The sequence below is a fragment of the Callithrix jacchus genome, chromosome 19 (genome assembly GCF_049354715.1).
Source record: "Callithrix jacchus isolate 240 chromosome 19, calJac240_pri, whole genome shotgun sequence".
Taxonomy (NCBI): Eukaryota; Metazoa; Chordata; class Mammalia; order Primates; family Cebidae; genus Callithrix; species Callithrix jacchus.
Genome location: NC_133520.1, coordinates 40,448,233 through 40,467,938, shown reverse-complemented (window position 1 = coordinate 40,467,938; position 19,706 = coordinate 40,448,233). Strand labels below are relative to the sequence as shown.

General features: G+C 42.5%; 1 protein-coding gene across 19 annotated transcripts in view; it reads right to left on the bottom strand.

Moving 5' to 3' along the window:
- The window catches only part of SMYD3 (SET and MYND domain containing 3), an 839,170-nt gene that overhangs the window by 72,761 nt on the left and 746,703 nt on the right, over positions 1-19,706 (bottom strand). For 17 of the 19 annotated variants that reach the window (XM_078357184.1, XM_035280430.3, XM_035280433.3 and 14 more), the window contains one exon: positions 17,858-18,115. The exons of the other annotated variants lie outside the window; for them this stretch is intronic. In XM_078357184.1, the coding sequence (XP_078213310.1) occupies positions 18,014-18,115 (102 nt within the window). In that variant the 3' untranslated portion in view covers positions 17,858-18,013. Of the gene's footprint in view, positions 1-17,857; positions 18,116-19,706 lie in introns of those variants that run through there. 19 annotated transcript variants of the gene reach the window in all.

The following is a 19,706-nucleotide window of genomic DNA, read 5'->3' as shown; positions in this document are numbered from 1 at the left end:
CCTAGCACCAAGAAATCCAAAGTCTGCCAAATGCTATGTCACTTTCTTACTGGGGTGTTCCAAAGGTGCAGTAGCTCATCCTTCACTTTGAAGGCAGGAACTTCAAATTCTCTGCAGTACAGTAATTTAGAAACTTTACTTGTGTGGTGGTATTTTGGCATGTATGGTCTTAGTGAAGGAACTTGCCATTTACTGTTCACCAGGCTAATTTAGCATAATGTCCTCAAGGTAGTGAACCAAAATCATGTTCTATGGCAAGACAAGATGATCAGGTCTGGGGAGACTGACACGGTCTGAAGGCAAAATTGCAATGGTGTATTGCTGGTCCTACCATGTAAAAGCAAAGTGCTTCTTTTCGTCCTTGCAAATTGACATAGAAAAAGTAATTGACTGAAGTCAAAATACTCTGATTTCCACTTTGCCCATACTAATGATAATGATTTCCCATCTTGTCTTTGGAGGTTAAGTTCTGTCCTTCTGAGATCTCACCATTCCCAGTGAAACTAGAAAGCCCATTTCAAGGCTGGCAACTCTCATCATCCTCCCTGGGTTCTGAAGAGCACAGCCACCACAGAGTTTTTCGAGGATGAAATGCGCCCCTCACTAAAGCACTCTTTTTTTTTTTTTTGAGATAGAGTCTTACTCTGTAGCCCGAGCCGGATTGTAGTGGTGTGATCTTGGCTCACTGTAACCTCTGCCTCCCAGGTTCTGATTCAAGCAATTCTCCTGCCTCAGCCTCCTGAGCAACTGGGATTACAGGCATGTGCCACCATGCCCAGCTAATTTTTGTATTTTAGTAGAGACAGGGTTTCGCTATGTTGGCCAGGCTGGTCTTGAATTCCTGGCTTCGTGATCCACCCACCTTGGCCTCCCATAAATGCTGGGATTACAGGTGTGAGCCACCTCACCCAACCACTAGAGCATTTTTTTTAATGCATTAGTAAATGAAGTGCCCTCCGGGGTATATGAGTGAGAACTACCTTGGAGTTTGGGTGGTTGTGGGGATGTGACAGCCATGATAAAACATTCTAACACTTCAATATCTTTAAGTCTTTGGATCGCTTTCTCTTCAGCATACCAGGAAGTTCTGACATCTCAATCTCATTTAATGAGACAAGTTAGTCCAGGTTTCAGCCAAGCACGCAAGCAAATTGTTGTAGTCAGTCTTAGCTTTCAGGCTACAACATTAAATCCGCACCTTCACTGATAAATTCAGTCTGATCAGAACTACATTACGTCTTCCTGGCTCTAATATCTTAATGCTTATTCTTACACATATTCCCCGGGATATACAAGCCATGTCTTCCTAAGGCCTTTGTAAGGTATTAGAAATATCTCTGTAGTTGTTTATCTGGAGGCAATGAAGGGTGGCACAGGTGAGCCTGGAGAAGAATAAGAGTATCCCTTGTTAAGTCCATTTCTTCTGGTGACATTGCCACAGAATCTTCAATCAAGGGAAAGAAAGCAAGTGTCTTCAGACAGGGGAGGAGGAACTGCCTTCTTTTACAAGGAAGGCCTGAGGATACTGGGGGATTCAAGGTTGTCAGTTCGTCCAATCACACACAAATATTCCTCTTTTAAACTTGTTCTTTCCCTATCAATACTGTATCTTTTATGTTAGAGACTTGCTGGGGCTCTGGATTCAACTTTCCTGGAATTCCACCCCCAACCACAAGCAATCATGTTTTAGGGCTACTTTAGACTTTTGCTGCCTCCCTGAATGTCTTTTGAGCAGAGAACACTAAGTGTTGAAAACAGTAAATTTGTAAATATTTTCTCTCCAGCATAGTCAGAAACAGGCATCCCCATCCACAGTATTTAAAGTCGTCCTTGCTATAGTGCCAGCGAAGCACAGTGCAACTTCGTTCCCTAAAACCTTTCTCCAGTGAGCACTTTATCCCATGCAAGCACAGGGGATAACACATGTTCACGAGGCCACTGCTTTCCATAGATTAACAGCAACTATTTTCACCAGAAATTAGGTCTTCACAGCAGTTGAGCTCAAAGAAGTCAACAGCATTCCACAATCAGGAGTCTGTTTCCTGGGACCCCAATCAAGCTATCCACTACATATATTGAGGTACATTTTGGAAAAAAGAGACTTGAGACTGGAAACTACTTACAAAAGTGTTTGGAAGGTGGCAGTCCAAAATTCAGCAAGAGCAGACAGCAAGCACCATGTCCAGGCATGGAGGAACAAAACGTAGAAAGCAGAGACTGCCAGATCCCAAGAGCCTCTGCACAGCCTGGAATGCCAGTTGTCCATTTTCTTTCTTTTCCATTTCTTCTTGTAACACCAAGCTTCTATCTGTGATCACTTTCCTTCTGCATGATGTACATAAATTCTTAGCATTTTTTTCCCAGCGAAGGTCTCTTAGTATTAAGCTGCCTCAGGTTTTGTTTTAAAATGTCTTCATTACAACCTCATTCTTGAAAGATGCTTTTGCAGAGTATAATATTCTATGGTAGCAGTTTTAATTTTGAAATAATTTCAGACATACAAAAAAGCTGCAAAAATAGTACAAAGATATCCCAATGTCCTTCACCCAGCTTCTCCAAATGCGAACATCTTACATAATCAAAGCACAATGAAGAGAGGCTGGCACGATGGCTGAATAAAAACAGCTCCCAGAGAGTTCAATGCAGAAAACGGGTGATTTCTGAAGCAGGGTGGGGCGTCGCCTGACCCGGGAAGCGCAAAGAACTCCCTCTCCAGGCCAAGGGAAGCAGTTAGGAATTGTACTGTGTCTCTGGCCCAGATACTGTGCTTTTCCCACAGTCTTGACAACCTGCAGACCAGGGAATTCCCTCCGGTGCCCACACCACCAGGGCCCTGGGTTTCAAGCACAGAACTGGGTGGCCATTTGGGCAGAGACCAAGCCAGCTGCAGGGGCTTTTTTCCATAACCCAGTGGCACCTGGAATGCCAGCAAGACAGAACCATACAATCCCCTGGAAAGGGGGCTGAAGTCAGGGAACCAAGTGGTCTGGCTTAGCAGGTTCCACCCCCATAGAGCCCAGCAAGCTAAGGACCACTGGCTTGAAATTCTCACTGCTAGCACAGCAGCCTGAGCTCGACCTGGAATGCCCAAGCCTGGTGGGGAAGGGGCACCTGCCATTGCTGAAGCTTCCATAGGCAGTTTAACCCTTACAGTATAAACAAAGACTTCAGGAAGTTTGAACTGGGTGGAGGCTACCACAGCTCAGCAAGGCCACTGCAGCGAGACTGCCTCTCTTCTACGGGCAGGGCATCTCTGAAAAAAGGCAGCAGCCCTGGTCAGGGATTATAGATAAAATCCCCATCTCCCTGGGACAGAGCACCTGGGGGAAGCATTGGTTGTGGGCACAGCTTCAGCAGACTTAAACATCCCTGCCTGGCAGCTCTGAAGAGAGCAGTGGATTTCCCAGCACAGTGTTTGAGCTCTGATAAGAAACAGACTGCCTCCTCAAGTGACTCCCTGACCCTGATTTATCCTGACTGGGAGATACCACCCAGTGGAGGCCAACAGACACCCCATATACAAGAGCTCTGGCTGGCATCTGGCAGGCGCCCCTCTGGGATGAAGCTTCCAGAGGAAGAAACAGGCAACAATCTTTGCTGTTCTGCAGCCTCTGCTGGTGATACCCAGAGAAACAGGGTCTGGAGTGAACCTCCAGCAAACTCCAGCAGACCTGCAGCACAGGGGCCTGTTAGAAGGAAAACAGCTTTTCTCCTAACAAACAGAAATAAACAGTATTAACATCAACAAAAAGGACGTCCACTCAGTGACTCCATCTGAAGCTCACCAACTTCAAAGGCCAAAGGTAGATAACTCCATGAAGATGGGGAGAAACCAGCACAAAAAGGCTGAAAATTCCAAAGATGAGAACATCTCTTCGCCTACAAAGGATCAGAACTCCTTGCCAGCAAGGGAACAAAACTGGACAGAGAATGAGTTTGACAAGTTGACAGGCATAGTCTTCAGAAGGTGGGTAATAACAAACTCCTCCGAGCTAACAGAGCACATTCTAATTCAATGCAAGGAAGCTAAGAACCTTGAAAAAAGATTAGACAAATTGCTCACTACAATAACCAGTTCAGAGAAGAACAGAAATGACCTGATGGAAAACACAGAGTGAGAACTTGGTGAAGCATATGCAGGTATATATACCCAAACCGATCAAGGAGAAGAAAGGACGGCAGAGACTGAAGATCAACTCAATGAAATAAAGCAAGACAAGATTAGAGAGAAACAGTGACAAGAAACAAAGCCTCCAAGAAATATGGTATCAGGTGAAAACACCAAATCTATGTTTGACTGGTGTACCTGGAAGTGACAGGGAGAACGGAACCAAGTTGGGAAACACTCTTCAGGATATTATCCAGAAGAACTTCCCCAACCTAGTAAGGCAGGCCAACATTCAAATTCAGGAAATAAAGAGAACAGCACAAAGATACTCTTCAAAAAGTGCAACCCCAAGACACATAATTGTCAGATTCACCAAGGTTGAAATGAGTGAAATGAAAGAAAAAACATTAAGGACAGCCAGAGAGAAAGGTCGGGTTACCCACAAAGGGAAGCCCATCAGACTAACAGTGGATCTCTTGGCAAAAACCCGACAAGCCAGAAGAGAGTGGGGGCCAAGAGTCAACATTCTTAAATAAAAGGATTTTCAACATGGAATTTCATAGCCAGCCAAACTAAGCTTTATAAGCTAAGGAGGAATAAAATCCTTTCCAGACAAGCAAATGTTGAGAAATTTTGTCACCGCCAGGCCTGCCTTACAAGAGCCCCTGAAGGAAGCACTAAACATGGAAAGGAACAAATGGTACCAGCCACTGCCAAATAATACCCAAGTGTGAAGACCATCAATGCTGTAAAGAAACTGCATCAACTAATGGGCAAAACAAGCAGCCAGCATCATAATGGCAGGATCAAATTCACACAAAACAGAATTAACCCTAACTGTAAAGGAGCTAACTGCTCAGTTAAAGACACAGACTGGCGAACTGGATAAAGCATCAAAACCCATCGGTGGGCTGTATTCAGGAGACCCATATCACGTGCAAAGACACACATAAGCTCAAAATTAAGGAACGAAGGAATAGTCACCAAGCAAATGGAAAGCAAAAAAAAGTAGGGTTTGCAATCTTAGTCTCTGATAAAACAGACTTTGAACCAACAAAGATCAAAAGAGAGAAAGGAGGGCATTACATTACAGACAAAGGAGCATAAAAAAAAAATCAATGCAACAAGAAGAGCTAACTATCCTAAGTATATATGCACCCAATATAGGAGCACCCAGATTCATAAAGCAAGTTTGTAGAGACCTACAGAGACGTTGACGCCCACACAACAATAGTGGGAGAGTTTAACAGAAAATTAACAAGGATATCCAGGACTTGAACTCAGCTCTGGACCAAGTGGACCTAACAGACATCTACAGAACTCTCCACCTCAAATCAACAGAATATACATTCTTCTCAGCACCGCATCACACTTATTGTAAAATTGACCACATAATTGGAGGTAAAACACTCCTCAGCAAATGCAAAAGAATGGAAATCATAACCAACAGTCTCTCAGACCACAGCGTAATCAAATTAGAACTCAGGATTAAAAAATTCAGTCAAAACCACACAATTACATGGAAACAGAACAAGCTGCTCCTGAATGACTACTGAGTAGATAACAAAATTAAGGCAGAAATAAAGAAGTTCTTCAAAACCAATGAGAACAAAGACACAATGTACCAGAATCTCTGGGACACATTTAGAGCAGTGTTTAGAGGGAAATTTATAGCACTAAATGCTGACAAGAGAAAGCATGAAAGACCTAACATCGTCATCCTAACATGATTAAAAGAACTAGAGAAGCAAGAGCAAATAAATTCAAAAGCTAGCAGAAATAATTAAGAGCAGAGCAGAATTACAGGAGACAGAGACACAGAGAATATCTCAAAAAATCAATGAATCCAGGAGCTGGTTTTCTGAAAGGATCAACAAAATAGATCACTAGCCAGACTAATAAAGAAAAAAAGAGAGAAGAATCAAATAGATGCAATAAAAATGATAAAGGTGATATCACCACCAATCCTGGAAAAATAAAACTACCATCAGAGGATACTATAAACACCTCTATGCAAATCAACTAGAAAATGCAGAAGAAATGGATGCATTCCTGGACCCATACACCCTCCCGAGATTAAATGAGGAAGAAGTAAAATCCCTGAACAGACCAGGAACAAGTTCTAAAACGGAGGCAGTAATTAATAGCCTACCAAGCAAAAAAAGTCCAGGACCAGACGGATTCACAGCCAAATTCTACCAGAGGTCCAAAGAGGAGCTGACGCCATTCCTTCTGAAACTATTCCAAACAACAGAAAAAGCGGGAATCCTCCCTTTTTTTTGAGGTCAGCATCACCCTGATACTAAAACTTGGCAGACACAAAACAAGAAAAAAAAATTTCAGGTTACTGTCACTGACAAACATTAGTGAGAAAATCCTCAAGTATATACTGGCAAACCAAATCCAGCAGCACATCAAAAAGCTTATCCATCACCATCAAGTCGGCTTCATCCCTGGGATGCAAGGCTGGTCCAACGTATGTAAATCAATAAACGTAATCCATCACATAAACAGAACCAATGACAAAACTCACATGATTATTTCACTAGATGCAGAAATGACCTTCGACAAAATTCAATAGCGCTTCATGCTAAACACTCTCAATAAACTAGGTATTCATGAAACATCTCAAAATAATAAAAGCTATTTTTGAAAAACCCATAGCCAATATCATACTGAATAGGCAAAGACTGGAAGCATTCCCTTTGCAAACCAGCACAAGACAAGGATGCCCTCTCTCACCACTTTTATTCAACATAGTATTGGAAGTTCTGGCCAGGGCGATCAGGCAAGGAAAGAAATAAAGGGGATTCAATTAGGAAAAGAGGAAGTCAAATTGTCTCTGTTTGCAGATGACACGATTGTATATTTAGAAAACCCCATCAACTCAGCCGCAAATCTCCTTAAGCTGATAAGCAACTTCAGCAAAGTCTCAGTATACAAAATCAGTGTGCAGAAATCACAAGCATTCCGATACACCAATAACAGACTAACAGCCAAGTCATGAGTGAACTCCCATTCACAATTGCTACAAAGAGAATAAAATACCTGGGAATACAACTTAGGAGGGATGCGAAGGACCGCTTCAAGGAGAGCTACAAACCACTGCTCAAGGAAACAGGAGAGGACACACACAGTTTGCAAATTTACATAAGGGTTGGTCTTTCGGCATTGTGCTATAGGGTCTTTTTTTGATTTCTCCTTTTATTTATAATTTACAGCACTTTTCAAGATATCCCTGGGCCATTTTTCCTATAGTAAGTGTTTAGCCAATATGGACAGGATATCCTTGAAGTCTCACTACCTTATGGAGCTCATGAGCCTTAACTTTTGACCCTTTTTCCTCCAAAGTTTCCCAAGTTCAAGTATGTGGCACTGACGAATGCCTTTGGTGGACAAGCAGCTTTGGGGCTCTACCACCGAAAAGTTCACTAACCCGTCTGTTACAAGCTGTCATCCAAATATTAGCCTGAAACTTCTCTACTGCCTTTCAATCTCTCCAGTGGTTTACAAGTTATTTTGCATTTTTCAGCATATTTCATCGTTTTTGATGGACAGTTGTATCACAAAGCTCAGCATTCTATGATCCACGCCATAAAGTCTCCAATCAGTGTTGTGGAATCTTACTCAAATTATGAATGGAGAACCAATAGTCGCCAGAGAGCTAAGGAAAAAATAAATATATACATGTTCTTATATATATATAAGAGATGAAGCACAGTACAAACAAAGCAGGTGGCAATTTGATAGAAACAAACTATGCAATGAGAAAAGAATCAACCTTTCCTCCGCCATCATCAGTATCCTTAGAGAGAGTACATTGAATCCACAAAACAAGAACAAGAATCAACCTTTCCTCCGCCATCATCAGTATCCTTAGAGAGAGTATATTGAATCCACAAAACAAGAACAAGAATCAACCTTTCCTCCGCCATCATTAGTATCCTTAGAGAGAGTACAGAGAATCAACCTTTCCTCCGCCATCATCAGTATCCTTAGAGAGAGTACAAAGAATCAACCTTTCCTCCGCCGTCATTAGTATCCTTAGAGAGAGTATATTGAATCCACAAAACAAGAACAAGAATCAACCTTTCCTCCGCCATCATTAGTATCCTTAGAGAGAGTATATTGAATCCACAAAACAAGAACAAGAATCAACCTTTCCTCCGCCATCAGTATCCTTAGAGAGAGTACAAAGAATCAACCTTTCCTCCGCCATCATCAGTATCCTTAGAGAGAGTACATTGAATCCACAAAACAAGAACAAGATGATTTTTTAATGGCAAGATAAAATCTCTTGAAAATTAAAAATAATGCTAGCAAAAGTGAAAAAGTCCTATTAAAAAGTTTGAAAGGTAAAATGGAGGGAATCCTTAATAAAGTACAGCAAAAATACAGAGAGACAAGAAAATTAGAGGACTATAATCATCAAGCACCTTCCTAAGGAAGTATTCTGGGGAAGCAAAATTTGGGAGACTTACAACTTTATTCTACATTTACTTTCAAAATGCCAGGTTGGCATTTAGCTTTATAATTCCAGGACTGTAAATAATTTTCCCTCAGAATTTTAAAGGTTTTTCTCCATTATATCCTAAATTTCATGATTGTTTTGGAGAAATCTGATAGCTTTCTTCTTGATCTTTTCTAAGAAACTCTCCTTTATTTCCCCTGTGGAAACTTGCAAGACCTTTTTGTTTACTGGGTTCTGAAATTTCATGATTATGTGTCTTCATATGGATTTAGTTTTATTAACTGTACCAGACAATCAAGGTCCATTTCAATTTGAAAAAATGACATGCTTTAGTTCTGTGATTTTGTCTTGCATTTATCTTTCTTTCCTTTCCCCCATTTCTCTATTATCTCTGAAACTCTATTATTCATAGGATGCTGATAATAGTAGGGTGATATTTTGTTTTGTAAAGAGCGTAAGAAAGCACGCTCATGTTCAGAGTTCTGAGTGGAGGGAAAATTAAGTAGATATAATTTACTAATTTATAATTTTTGCACTTGAATACTAGCATGTGTTACAAGGATATAAAAGAAAAAAAGATTAACATATATTTATCCTAGGCTGCTGAAAAAACGAGCCACATAGCAGGAGGAAATGAAAAACGTGACAGGTTTCTCAACCCAAGTTATATTTTATATACATGGACACAAAACTAAGCACACTGAAAATAAATTCACAATTAAAATTACAAAGTACTAGAGGAAGCTATCCACTACAAGGAAAAAAGAAACATAATAAGCACGAAGACTACATGCCGGACACAGTGGCTCACGCCTGTCATCCTAGTACCTTGGGAGGCTGAGGCAGGAGGATCACGAGGTCAGGAGATTGAGCCCATCCTGGCCAACAAGGTGAAACCCTGTCTCTACTAAAAAAAAAAAAAAAAAATGAGCTGGGTGTGGTAGTGCATGCCTGTAGTCCCAGCTACTCAGGAGGCATTCCGCCCGGTGACAGAGCAAGACTCAGTCTCAAAAAAAAAAAAAAAAAAGACGACGACTACGACTACAATACTCCCAAACTTTTCATAGTAGAAGAAAGTTAAAAAGAATTTAAAGTATACAACTATATGTAAGGAAGAAACCATAAGACCTTCTGACAAATAAAGAATGTTTAGCAACAAAAATTATATAGTTGAAAGGTTCAGTGACGAGGATAAAAGCAAATTCAATAAATAAAAATCTCAGTAGTAAAGTAGAAAACAGAGCCGAAGAAATTAACCAGAATAAAAGATACAGACGTAGAGATGAAAATTTGAAAGAAACATGAAATGACAATGTTTAAAATCTACTTAATGAATTCTAGAATGATAGAATAGAAAAAAAGTGAGGCAAGGTATATATTTGAAGAGATAATTTTTAGAAATGTCTAGCATTGATGAAAGACTTGAAGCTTCCAATTCAGAAAAATAAAACAAACCCAGAGGAGGTTGGGTTGTAGTATTCCTCACAACACAGCTTTGGAGCAAAAGGCTCATTTCAGAGCAGAAATGTGGCGATTCAGCACATGAATCCACAGAATTTACTGACCACACTGGTATTTCCTCATCCAGAAGCAGCTGGCCTGATAGAATGGTGGAATGATAGGACCCACTTATGTCATTAGCTAGGAGACTGCCCTATGAATGTGTGTCCTATGAAATTTGCTTATGCTCTCAATCAAGTGACATACAAAATTGTTTCTCTTACAGGCAAAATACATGTTCTAGGAACCAGGCAGGGCGTCCGGGGTTGAGAGTGGCCTCTCACAATTACAGTTAATAATCTATTTGCAGAATTTTTGCTTCCTTTCCCTGTAACTTTTGGGTCTGTGGGTTTAAATGTCTTGGTTCTAAGAGAGGAACAACTCCTCCAAGGAATACAGCCATGGTTCGTTCCATTTCTATGAAGTTGAGACTGTCACTTAACTGAGACTAGCCACTACGGGCTCTTCAAGATTCGGAATCAACAGGTGGAGAAACAGATCACTGCTCTGGCTGGGTTGAGTTTCCCTCCTATCTAATTGCTGCTGTACAGTGGGGTGAAGGAGAAGCATGCCTGACCCCAGGGATTCTCTGAAGTACATCCTGGTAATTGTATTATCTAGTTCAATGGAAAAGGAAGCAATCCAAAAAGGCAAGAACACTGAAGACAGACAGTTCAGAAATAAAAACTGAATCACTCTACCAGCTTAAAAACACAAAACTAAACTAAAACCTTAGCCAAGCAAGGGGCTACTTGAAGACTAAAAGGTCACAGAATTGACAGAAGAAGAATTTTAAAATATAAACTCAACCCATGAACATTTAAAAATCAAGAACCTTACGAGGAAAGTTGGCGATGCTTTACTACTGGAGTCTGGTTTATCACACTTTTTTGGGACGGGGGGTGGCTCTGCGGCCCAGGCTGGAGTGCAGTGGTACAATCTTGGCTCACTGCAACTTTGCCTCCTTGGCTCAAGTGATCCTTGGGCCTCAGACTTCTGAGTAGCTGGGACTACTCAGTGAGTGTGTGCCACCACACTCAGCTCAGTTTTGTATTTTTTGTAGAGACAGAGTCTCACCATGCTGCCCAGGTTGGTCTTGAACTCCTGGCTCAAGTGATCCTCCCACCTTGGCCTCCCAAAGTGCATGAGGTACCATGACTGGCCTAGGGTAGAGTTCTTAATGTTTTTGAAAATGCTATCCAAAGGAACTCAGGGCAAAAAACTAAAGCAAAGTCAAAAAACAAATGACAAACTGGGAGACTAAATAACACAGATAGGTGAAATCTCCCTAATAGACAAGAACTAAAGGTCAGTGGGGAAAAAAGGCCAAAAAATCTGAGAGAAAAACAGACAAAGCCATGTAAAGATTATTCACAAACATATAGACACCTACAGAATGGGAGAAAACAGTGGCAAACTGTGCATCTGAAACAGGTCTAACTCCCAGCATCAATAAGGAACTTCAAGTTATAAGAAAAAAGAACCCCAGAAACAGTGAGCAAAGGACGGTAACAGTTTTCTAAAGAAGACATACACGTGGCCAACGAGCATAGGAGAAAGAGGTCAACATCACTAGTCATCAGAGAAATGCAGATCAAAACCGCAATGAGATACAACTCCCACCAGTCAGAATGGCTATTACTAAAAAGAAAAAAAAATAGCAGATAATGGAGAGGTTGTAGAGAAAAAAAGAATTCTTAGACGCTGTTGTGGGAATATCAATTAGTTCAACAACCGTGGAAGACAGCATGGCGATTCCTCAAAGACTTAAAAACAAATACCATTTGACCCAGCAAATATACCCAGTACGTGCCCAAGGAATAGAAATTGTTCTACCATAAAGACATATGCATGCGTTAAGTTCACGGCAGCACGATTCACAGTAACAAAGACATGGAATCGACCTAAATGCCCAACAGTGGAAGACTGGATAAAGAAAATGTGGTACATATACAACAAGGAATACTATGCAGCCATCAAAAAGAATGGGATCATGTCCTTTGCAGGAACATGGATGGAGCTGGGGGCTATTATCTTTAGTAGACGAATACAGGAACAGAAAAGCAAATACCGTATGTTCTCACTTATAAGTGGGAGCTAAATGATGAGAACCCACGGACACATAGAGGTGAATAACACACATAGGGACTTATCAGAGGGTGGAACTGGAAGGAGGGGAGGATCAGGATGAATAACGAATGGGTACTAGGCTTAATAGTAATACCTAGGTGATGACATAATCTGTACAGCAATCCCCCATGGCACAAATTTACCTGTATAACAAACCTGCACATACGCCCTGAACTTAAAAGTTAAATTTTATACACATAGATAGATAGACAGACACTCAGCAAGGTATGGTGGCTCATGCCTGTAATCCTAGCACTTTGGGAGGCCGAAGTAGGATAGCTTGAAGTCAGGAGTTCAAGACCACTCTATCTTCTATTTAAAAAATAAAAAAGATTAAAAAGGAAAAGAGACTCAACTTCACTAACTAGAAAGTGCAAATTAAAATTACACTGAGGGTCAGGCACAGTGGCTCACACTTGTAATCCCGGAACATTGAGGTCCAAAGTAGGAGGACTGCTTGAGGCAAGGAGTTTGAGACCAGCCTGGACAACACAGTGAGACTCTGTTTCTACCAAAAACAAACAAAAAATTAGCTGGGCATGGTGGCACGCACCTGTAGTCCCAGCTACTCAGGAGGCTGAGGTAGGAGAATAATTTCAGCCCAGGAGTACGAGGCTGCAGTGAGCTGCGATCACATCACCGCACTCTATCCTGGGTGACAGGGCAAGACCCTGTCTCCAAAAACAAACAACCTCCCCAAAAGTGGGCCCGGCATGGTGGCTCATGCCTGTAATCCCAGCACTTTGGGAGGCTGAGGCAAGTGGATCACTTGAGGTCATGAGTTTGAGACCAGCCTGGCCAACATGGTAAAACCCTGTCTCTACTAAAAATAGTAAAAAAAAAAAACAAAAAACCTCAACCCACAAAGAAAAAAACCTAGCCAGGTGTGGTACCACATGCCTGTAATCCTACCTACTCAGGAGGCTGAAGCACTAGAATTGCTTGAGGCTGGGAGGTGGAGGTGGTAGTGAGCTGAGATCACAGCACTGACCCCGGGACTCAGCAAGGCTTCTCGCAGAAAATTATCCTGAAGACACATTTCCAGCAATGTGAAAAGACAGATGCCCAAGGTTATTCTTTACGGCATTAAGATAACAAAATACAACATATTAATATATATTATACCTTTGTATTGAGAGATGTCAATGTAAACTGATAATGGGAAAACCCTAAAATTGAATTCAAATAGAAACAAACTTAGATATTAAATTGAATACATAATCATACTGAAAATAACGGTTCAAGTAACTTTTAAACATAGTATTCTGACTATAAAATTTTTTGTCTAAGGAAAAAAACACTAGAAAGGAATCTTAAATTTCACTCAGTAGCTTTGTGGTGGTCATACTGTCGTGCAATAATTTCACACCTATTTTTATGTATAAGAGAAACACAAATATGGAAGGAGGAAGATGAGGAACCACCCCAGATGTCAGATTTTAACTGTGTAAAGTGTTTTAAACTGACTGCACCAGGGACTACACTATAGTCACGTAGTCTGGCGTAGCCCAGCCCGTGGCATCACCCAGCCCGTGGCGTAGCCCAGCCCGTGGCGTCGTCCAGCCCGTGGCGTAGCCCAGCCCGTGGCGTCGTCCAGCCCGTGGCGTCACCCAGCCCGTGGAGTAGCCCAGCCCGTGGCGTCGCCCAGCCCGTGGCGTAGTTCACGGTGCAGTCAGTATGTAAAGTCCTTCAAAGGACTTTACAAACGGATGGTATCAATGTGGATTCATGATCTTAAAAAGGCCCAGGTTAGGAGTAACCAGGTGAGGGTTTCTAAATATCATTCTTACTAAAAGAAATGAGATCAGTAGGGAGGTCTTCGCGGTGACTGAGCCACTAAGGGGCTGGGAAACCAGGCTGAAATTCAGAAAAGAGCTTCAGGAGATGAATAGATAGAATTGTTTTCCTCAATAAAGGAGAAGAGAGAATTAATGACTGAGTTTCTGGGATGAAGAAGGGAAGGACGATGGTAACACTGAGCTAAACGGGAAACGTGGAGAGCTGGTTTTTTAAACATTTTGAATCGATTTTGATTATGTTGACTTTGAGCCAACAGCTCTCAGATGCTTACAAACCTCCAGAAGTTAAGGGAGTATCCCGGTTTGAGGGTGGCATTTCTGGTCCTTCTCCTCAACCAGTTTCTTACATTCCTCAGGGACAGGGAGGGCTCCACTAGCTTCTTCCTGATGCTTCTGCCAGTGTCTGCCTGTCAAGGGGATTACCTGATGCTCCACAGACGATTCCAGAATCACCTCCCTGTGGGATCCCTGTGGGCTCCTCTTGAGTACGTGAACATCAATTCTTAATTGGTCCAGAAAAGCATTTTCAAGAGCTAACTCGGGGCGGCCCCCATGTATGGAACTTCTCTTTCAACCCTGCAGTGAAGGCTGACTGAGGGGCCTCTGTGGTTTGCGGCCGTCTGGCTTCATCAGGCTCTGGCTGCCTCCCTGCCCGCCCAGCGCTCCTGCGTGCCTAGAGCAAGCATGTCCTCAGCATCCACTCTGAGCAGGCTTCCCAGGCAGCCGCCCTCCTCTGCGCTCTTGGCATTCATGTGGCGTGGCTATAAATTATGCCCAGTGTGTTCATTTCAGTTTAAATGTGTTCTCATCCCCGAGGAGCAACTAATGGCATCAAGTTACTGATGTGAAAAAAGCCTGCCGCTACAATGACTATGGATTAATGAAATCACAGTCCTGGCGGCTGGGGTGGCAATAAATCGTCAGCCACTGGTGACACGAATTTTAAATTATGTTCTCCATCCCTTTCCCACTTCTCCAAAGTTATTTTGCTGCAAAGTTGTTTGGTAAATGTTTACCTTGCTTAAATGTTTGCTTTCCATTAAAAGTTGGTGCAGGCAGGGCCCCGTGCTCTTAGAAAGCTGGAAGCGGGCTGAGAGGGATTTAAAAGCCTATCATGCTTTCTCTAGGAGGTGTGAAGGCAAATCTCTTAATCCGGGATCATCACTGACTGAAAAATTTCATTCAGAAAACTTGGCAAACACAAGGTTCTTTCGGTGAACTCTGTTAAACTGGCCTGTAAGTTACTATCCTTACCTTTGGTCATGACTTTTTACTGATGCATTTAAAGTGAGGAACCAATACAATTCCCACCAGTGTTTTTGAAAGGTAGCGAGTGTATTTATCATTTCAGAAGGGCCCAGGGAATCCACAGAGGCCATAGGAAGTCTGAGACTCTTCGATCCTAAAAGCAAACTGTTCATACACACGGCTGGTCCTCTGTATCTGCAGGTTCCATATCTGTGGATTCAACTAGTATCGGATCAAAAATACTAAGAAAAAAACTGTATTTGTACTAAACATGTACAAACTTTTCATTATTCCTTAAATACAATATAGCAACTACTCACATGGCATTTACATTTTTTTAGGTATTACGAGCAGTCCAGAGACGATTTAAAGAACGCGGGAGGATGCCCGTGGGTTACATGCGAATACAATACCGTTTTCTATCAGGGACTTGAGCATCGGCAATTTTGTTACCCAGGAAGACCTGGAGCCAATCCCCCAGGGATACCAAGGGAAAACTTTTATATTTTTCTAGAAAGAAGGTCTGTAGATTCATAAAATTCACTAAGTGTCCTATAACACCAAAAGAAATCAAGGGTAACTACGATGGACTGCGTAGATGGCTACAGCTTCTTCCCCTCCAGGTACCCATGCTCTTGCAATGGTGCTCTGTAGCCTGTTCTAATGAGGAGCCGGGACCCATCCCTTGATTCTGGGGCGGCCTTGAGATTGGCTGTGGTCCATGGGATACTAGCAAATGTGACACAAGCAGAGCTGAAAAGGTGGAAAGGTACTTGTACGCTGGGTACCCTGGGACTTGGCTACTTACAGTTCCCAGAACTGCTGCTGTGTGAACCAGGCTGGGCTAACTGACGTGTGACATGGCCCACTCACCTCCATTTCGCAGCTGACCTTCCTAGCAGCAACTACGTACACCCAGTGAGCCCACTGGAACTAGCACACCTAGGCCAAAGCAGAACTGCACATCTCAAATTCCTGAATGTACAGACCTAAAATAACCTTTAAAATAGGTTACTTTGAGCCACTAAGTTTTGGGGTAGTTTGTTACGCAGTAAAAGCTAACAGATACAAATACCAGACCAGACAGTGTCCATTTTGAAGATGGGGGTGTGCCTTATTCAGTCTTTGTATCCCCTTTCCCTAAAAACACAGTAACCATTCAATATGTACTTGTTGAACTGCGTAGAAATGGCTCCTTGAAAAGCCTGTAATTAAACCCTTTTCTCAAAGCTGCTTGGTAAATCAGGAGGGATTCCAGAGCACCCAGGAGTCCATTTCCGCAGTTTTATAAGACGGGCTTCAAAACACCTACCTTGCCTTGCTATCGTGGTTGTTAAAGGCACCGCCTGCTTTAGAGATGTCCTTGATACGTAAGGGACAGTAGCTCAGGCAGAAGCAAGGATGACAAAGGGCTTTAGAACTCAGCACCATGCAGCACAGCATTTTTTTACGTTAATGTGGTCACCAGGTGTTCAGCCTAACAGGACTCCAGTTGCAAGTCATCAGCTTTCTTCACTGCAAAAGTAAGGTTGGTTCTTTCGGGCTCAATCAGACATCCATGTGCCATTCTAAGTGTGCCTGGTCAGAGGACTCAGGACTCCCTCCAGGAAAGATGGGGAGGGCTCCTGCTGCTCTGGATTCTGCTCCCACCCATCTCCTCGCCTGTGAAATAAAGTGTGGGTGATGGTACTCTCTCTACTAGGCATCCTTTCAGCTCCAGGAATCCAAGGGCTTCCGTTACTACCAGAGTCCCATCGAAGCATGAGGGACCGCACCGCTCACCGGGTCACTGAGCCATAAAAGAACTCACACTTTTGAGAAGTGGAAAAGAAAAGGTTTTCTGCATCTAAAGCAGAAAGGCAGGAGAAAAAGGCCGAAGAATTAGCAAATAATAGAGGAAAAAGCAAGCAAGCAAGGCCGATTTGAGCTGGGGTGCAAGAACCTTGCTTACTGCAAGATAACGGAGCTTTACACTATGCACACCACACTCACACGCTGAACCACAGATTTGGGTAATTACAGAAACACATTTCAAGGAAAAGAACGACATACACAAAGAGTTATAAAATGCTGATGAGAAAGATTTACACAAGAGCTGTGAGAGAGCTGAAAAGCTGGTTTTGGCATTAAGACTTCCTAGTAATACCTCAAATGGCTTCTTCCTAGGATTTAGGATGAAACTTCTTGTGCTGGAGACGTATCTGGAAGTAAATAATGTAAGTCCGGCTGCCTCGCCGGGGGCCAAATGGACACACCCACTCCTCTACGGACCTGAAATCTCCGTTTCCTCATTTAACTCGGCAATAAGCTTACAAATCACACACACAAACATCATTTATCACAAAGAGCAAAAGATGACACCTCACAATTCTGTTTCTTGCCAAAATGAACATTAAGTTTTTGCTTGGAAGCAAATGTGAAAATAGCGATTTTTATCTCATATATCTTATTTTTTCATGCTTTTAGTAGGATTTGCTATCTCAAATGTTGGTATTTTAAACATTAAAGTTGCCAGCAAGCAAATAAGACAATTAGCAGACGGCATCTTCAACCAAATTTTTTGAATTTATTATAAGCATGCTTCTCTACAAGTATTGATTCTTGTGGTTTGCCAACCATGTCTGACTTTATTTACCTACACAAACACAGAAGAGAATTTTCAATAGGAGAAGTTCACACAGCAAACAAAATACAAAGTGTGTGACCTCAATAAGGCATTCAACAAAGACACAACCATCTTTCCCTCTGACGGTTCCCTTAGGATGCTCTGATGTTGGCATCACATTCTTCTAAGAGCAGAATCAAGTCTTCAATCAGGCTGTGTTCTCTGCCATGAGTCACTCTCATAATATCAAAAGCCTAAGGAGAAAGGACAGAAGAGAGATTAGACCCGAAAATAGGTGGGCTCAGGCCATTCCCCTTCTTTCCCCGTGATGCTGGGGGCCTGGTGAATTCCATAGGTTGACAGGGTGAACAGTCTTTACAGGCTCACAGCGCAGTGGTTCTCCCAACTACAAAGTCAAGTGACAAGGGTGACTTCTGAATGTGAGATCTGGAAAGCAGACTCGCTTCATGAGTCATGCTGGGGCCCAGACAATCAACGTTCTTCAAAGACTGTCAGTACACAGGTTTGGTGGGCAGTTACAGGGGTATGAAGAGTTACCAAAATGATTGAGTCATATGAAAGAGCATGCTGCCACCACCTTCGCGTTTTTCCTTATTGCACACATTCAACTCTCATCTGTAGGCACTGTGATTATTACACACACGCGCTCTTGAATTTTCTTCCTGCACCATATGACATTACAGCGTTGGTATTCTCACAGTCCTCCCCTTCACTCCTCATATTGAGTTCATTACTAAATCTTGTCAACTCTATCTCCAAAAATATTTCTGAAATCTGTGTGGGCACATGACTACTTGAGTAATAGAGTACAATGGAAGTAAGGCGGCTGACTGCCAAGACTAGGTCAAAAAGCCCTCTGCGTTGTTTACTAGTCAGTATGTTTGCTCCTAGAATCAAGAGACTCCATGGTGTAAGGAAGCCCAAGCCACACAGACAGAGGCTGTGAATGGGGGCTCTGGCTGGCAGTCTTAGCTGAGCTTGTCTTTCAAGTCATTGTAGCTAAGGCACCAGACATGTACATAAATAACCTTCAGATGATTCCAGCACCCAGCTGGACTGTCAGAGCTGTCTTCCCACATGAAACACCAGACATTGTAGAAAAGAAGGAAGCCATTCTTATGCTGTGTTCAAATTCCTGACCCACAGAATTTGTGCAGTAATTGCACTGCCCAAACATGGGGCGAGGTGGCCTGGGAGAAGGGAGGGACACCAGAACCACTGTATTGATGTAATCGTGCCCGGGAGCCTCGTAAAGATACGACTCTCTGGTGGCTTTTATGCACCCAAAGTTCCTGAAGTGGCATTGAGGCCCTCAGCCTGAGCTGCACAGTAGTGTCAACCAGGGAGCTTCAAAAGAGACACCCAGGCCCAGACGCTACACATGCACAGCTGAAGCTTGCTCTCTGGGAATGAGGCCTAAGCCCCAGGAGATTCCAACATGCCCTCAGGGTTGAAAACAACTGAAAGAGCAAACTCTCAACCAACAGCGGGAACTACTCAGTGTTCAGTGTTAATTTATCGCCAGCATAATGACCGTTTTAACGGCTGTGTATAATGACTTCCGTCACGTGTATAAGACCGTTGTTTACTAAGCTCCTCCTGGACTTTAGATTACTTCCAGTTGTTGATTGTGATACGATGAAGATCTTCCAGAATATAGCTTTTGCCTTTCTTGGATATTCGCTTAAGAGCAATTCTAGGGGTGGAATTCTTGAGTATGAACATCTTGAACACCACAGATTTCAGGCCTTGGTGGTCATGTAGAGAGACACCTGCATTTCACTATGACGCATGCTGCCAAACCTTCAGTTCCACATTGGAAAA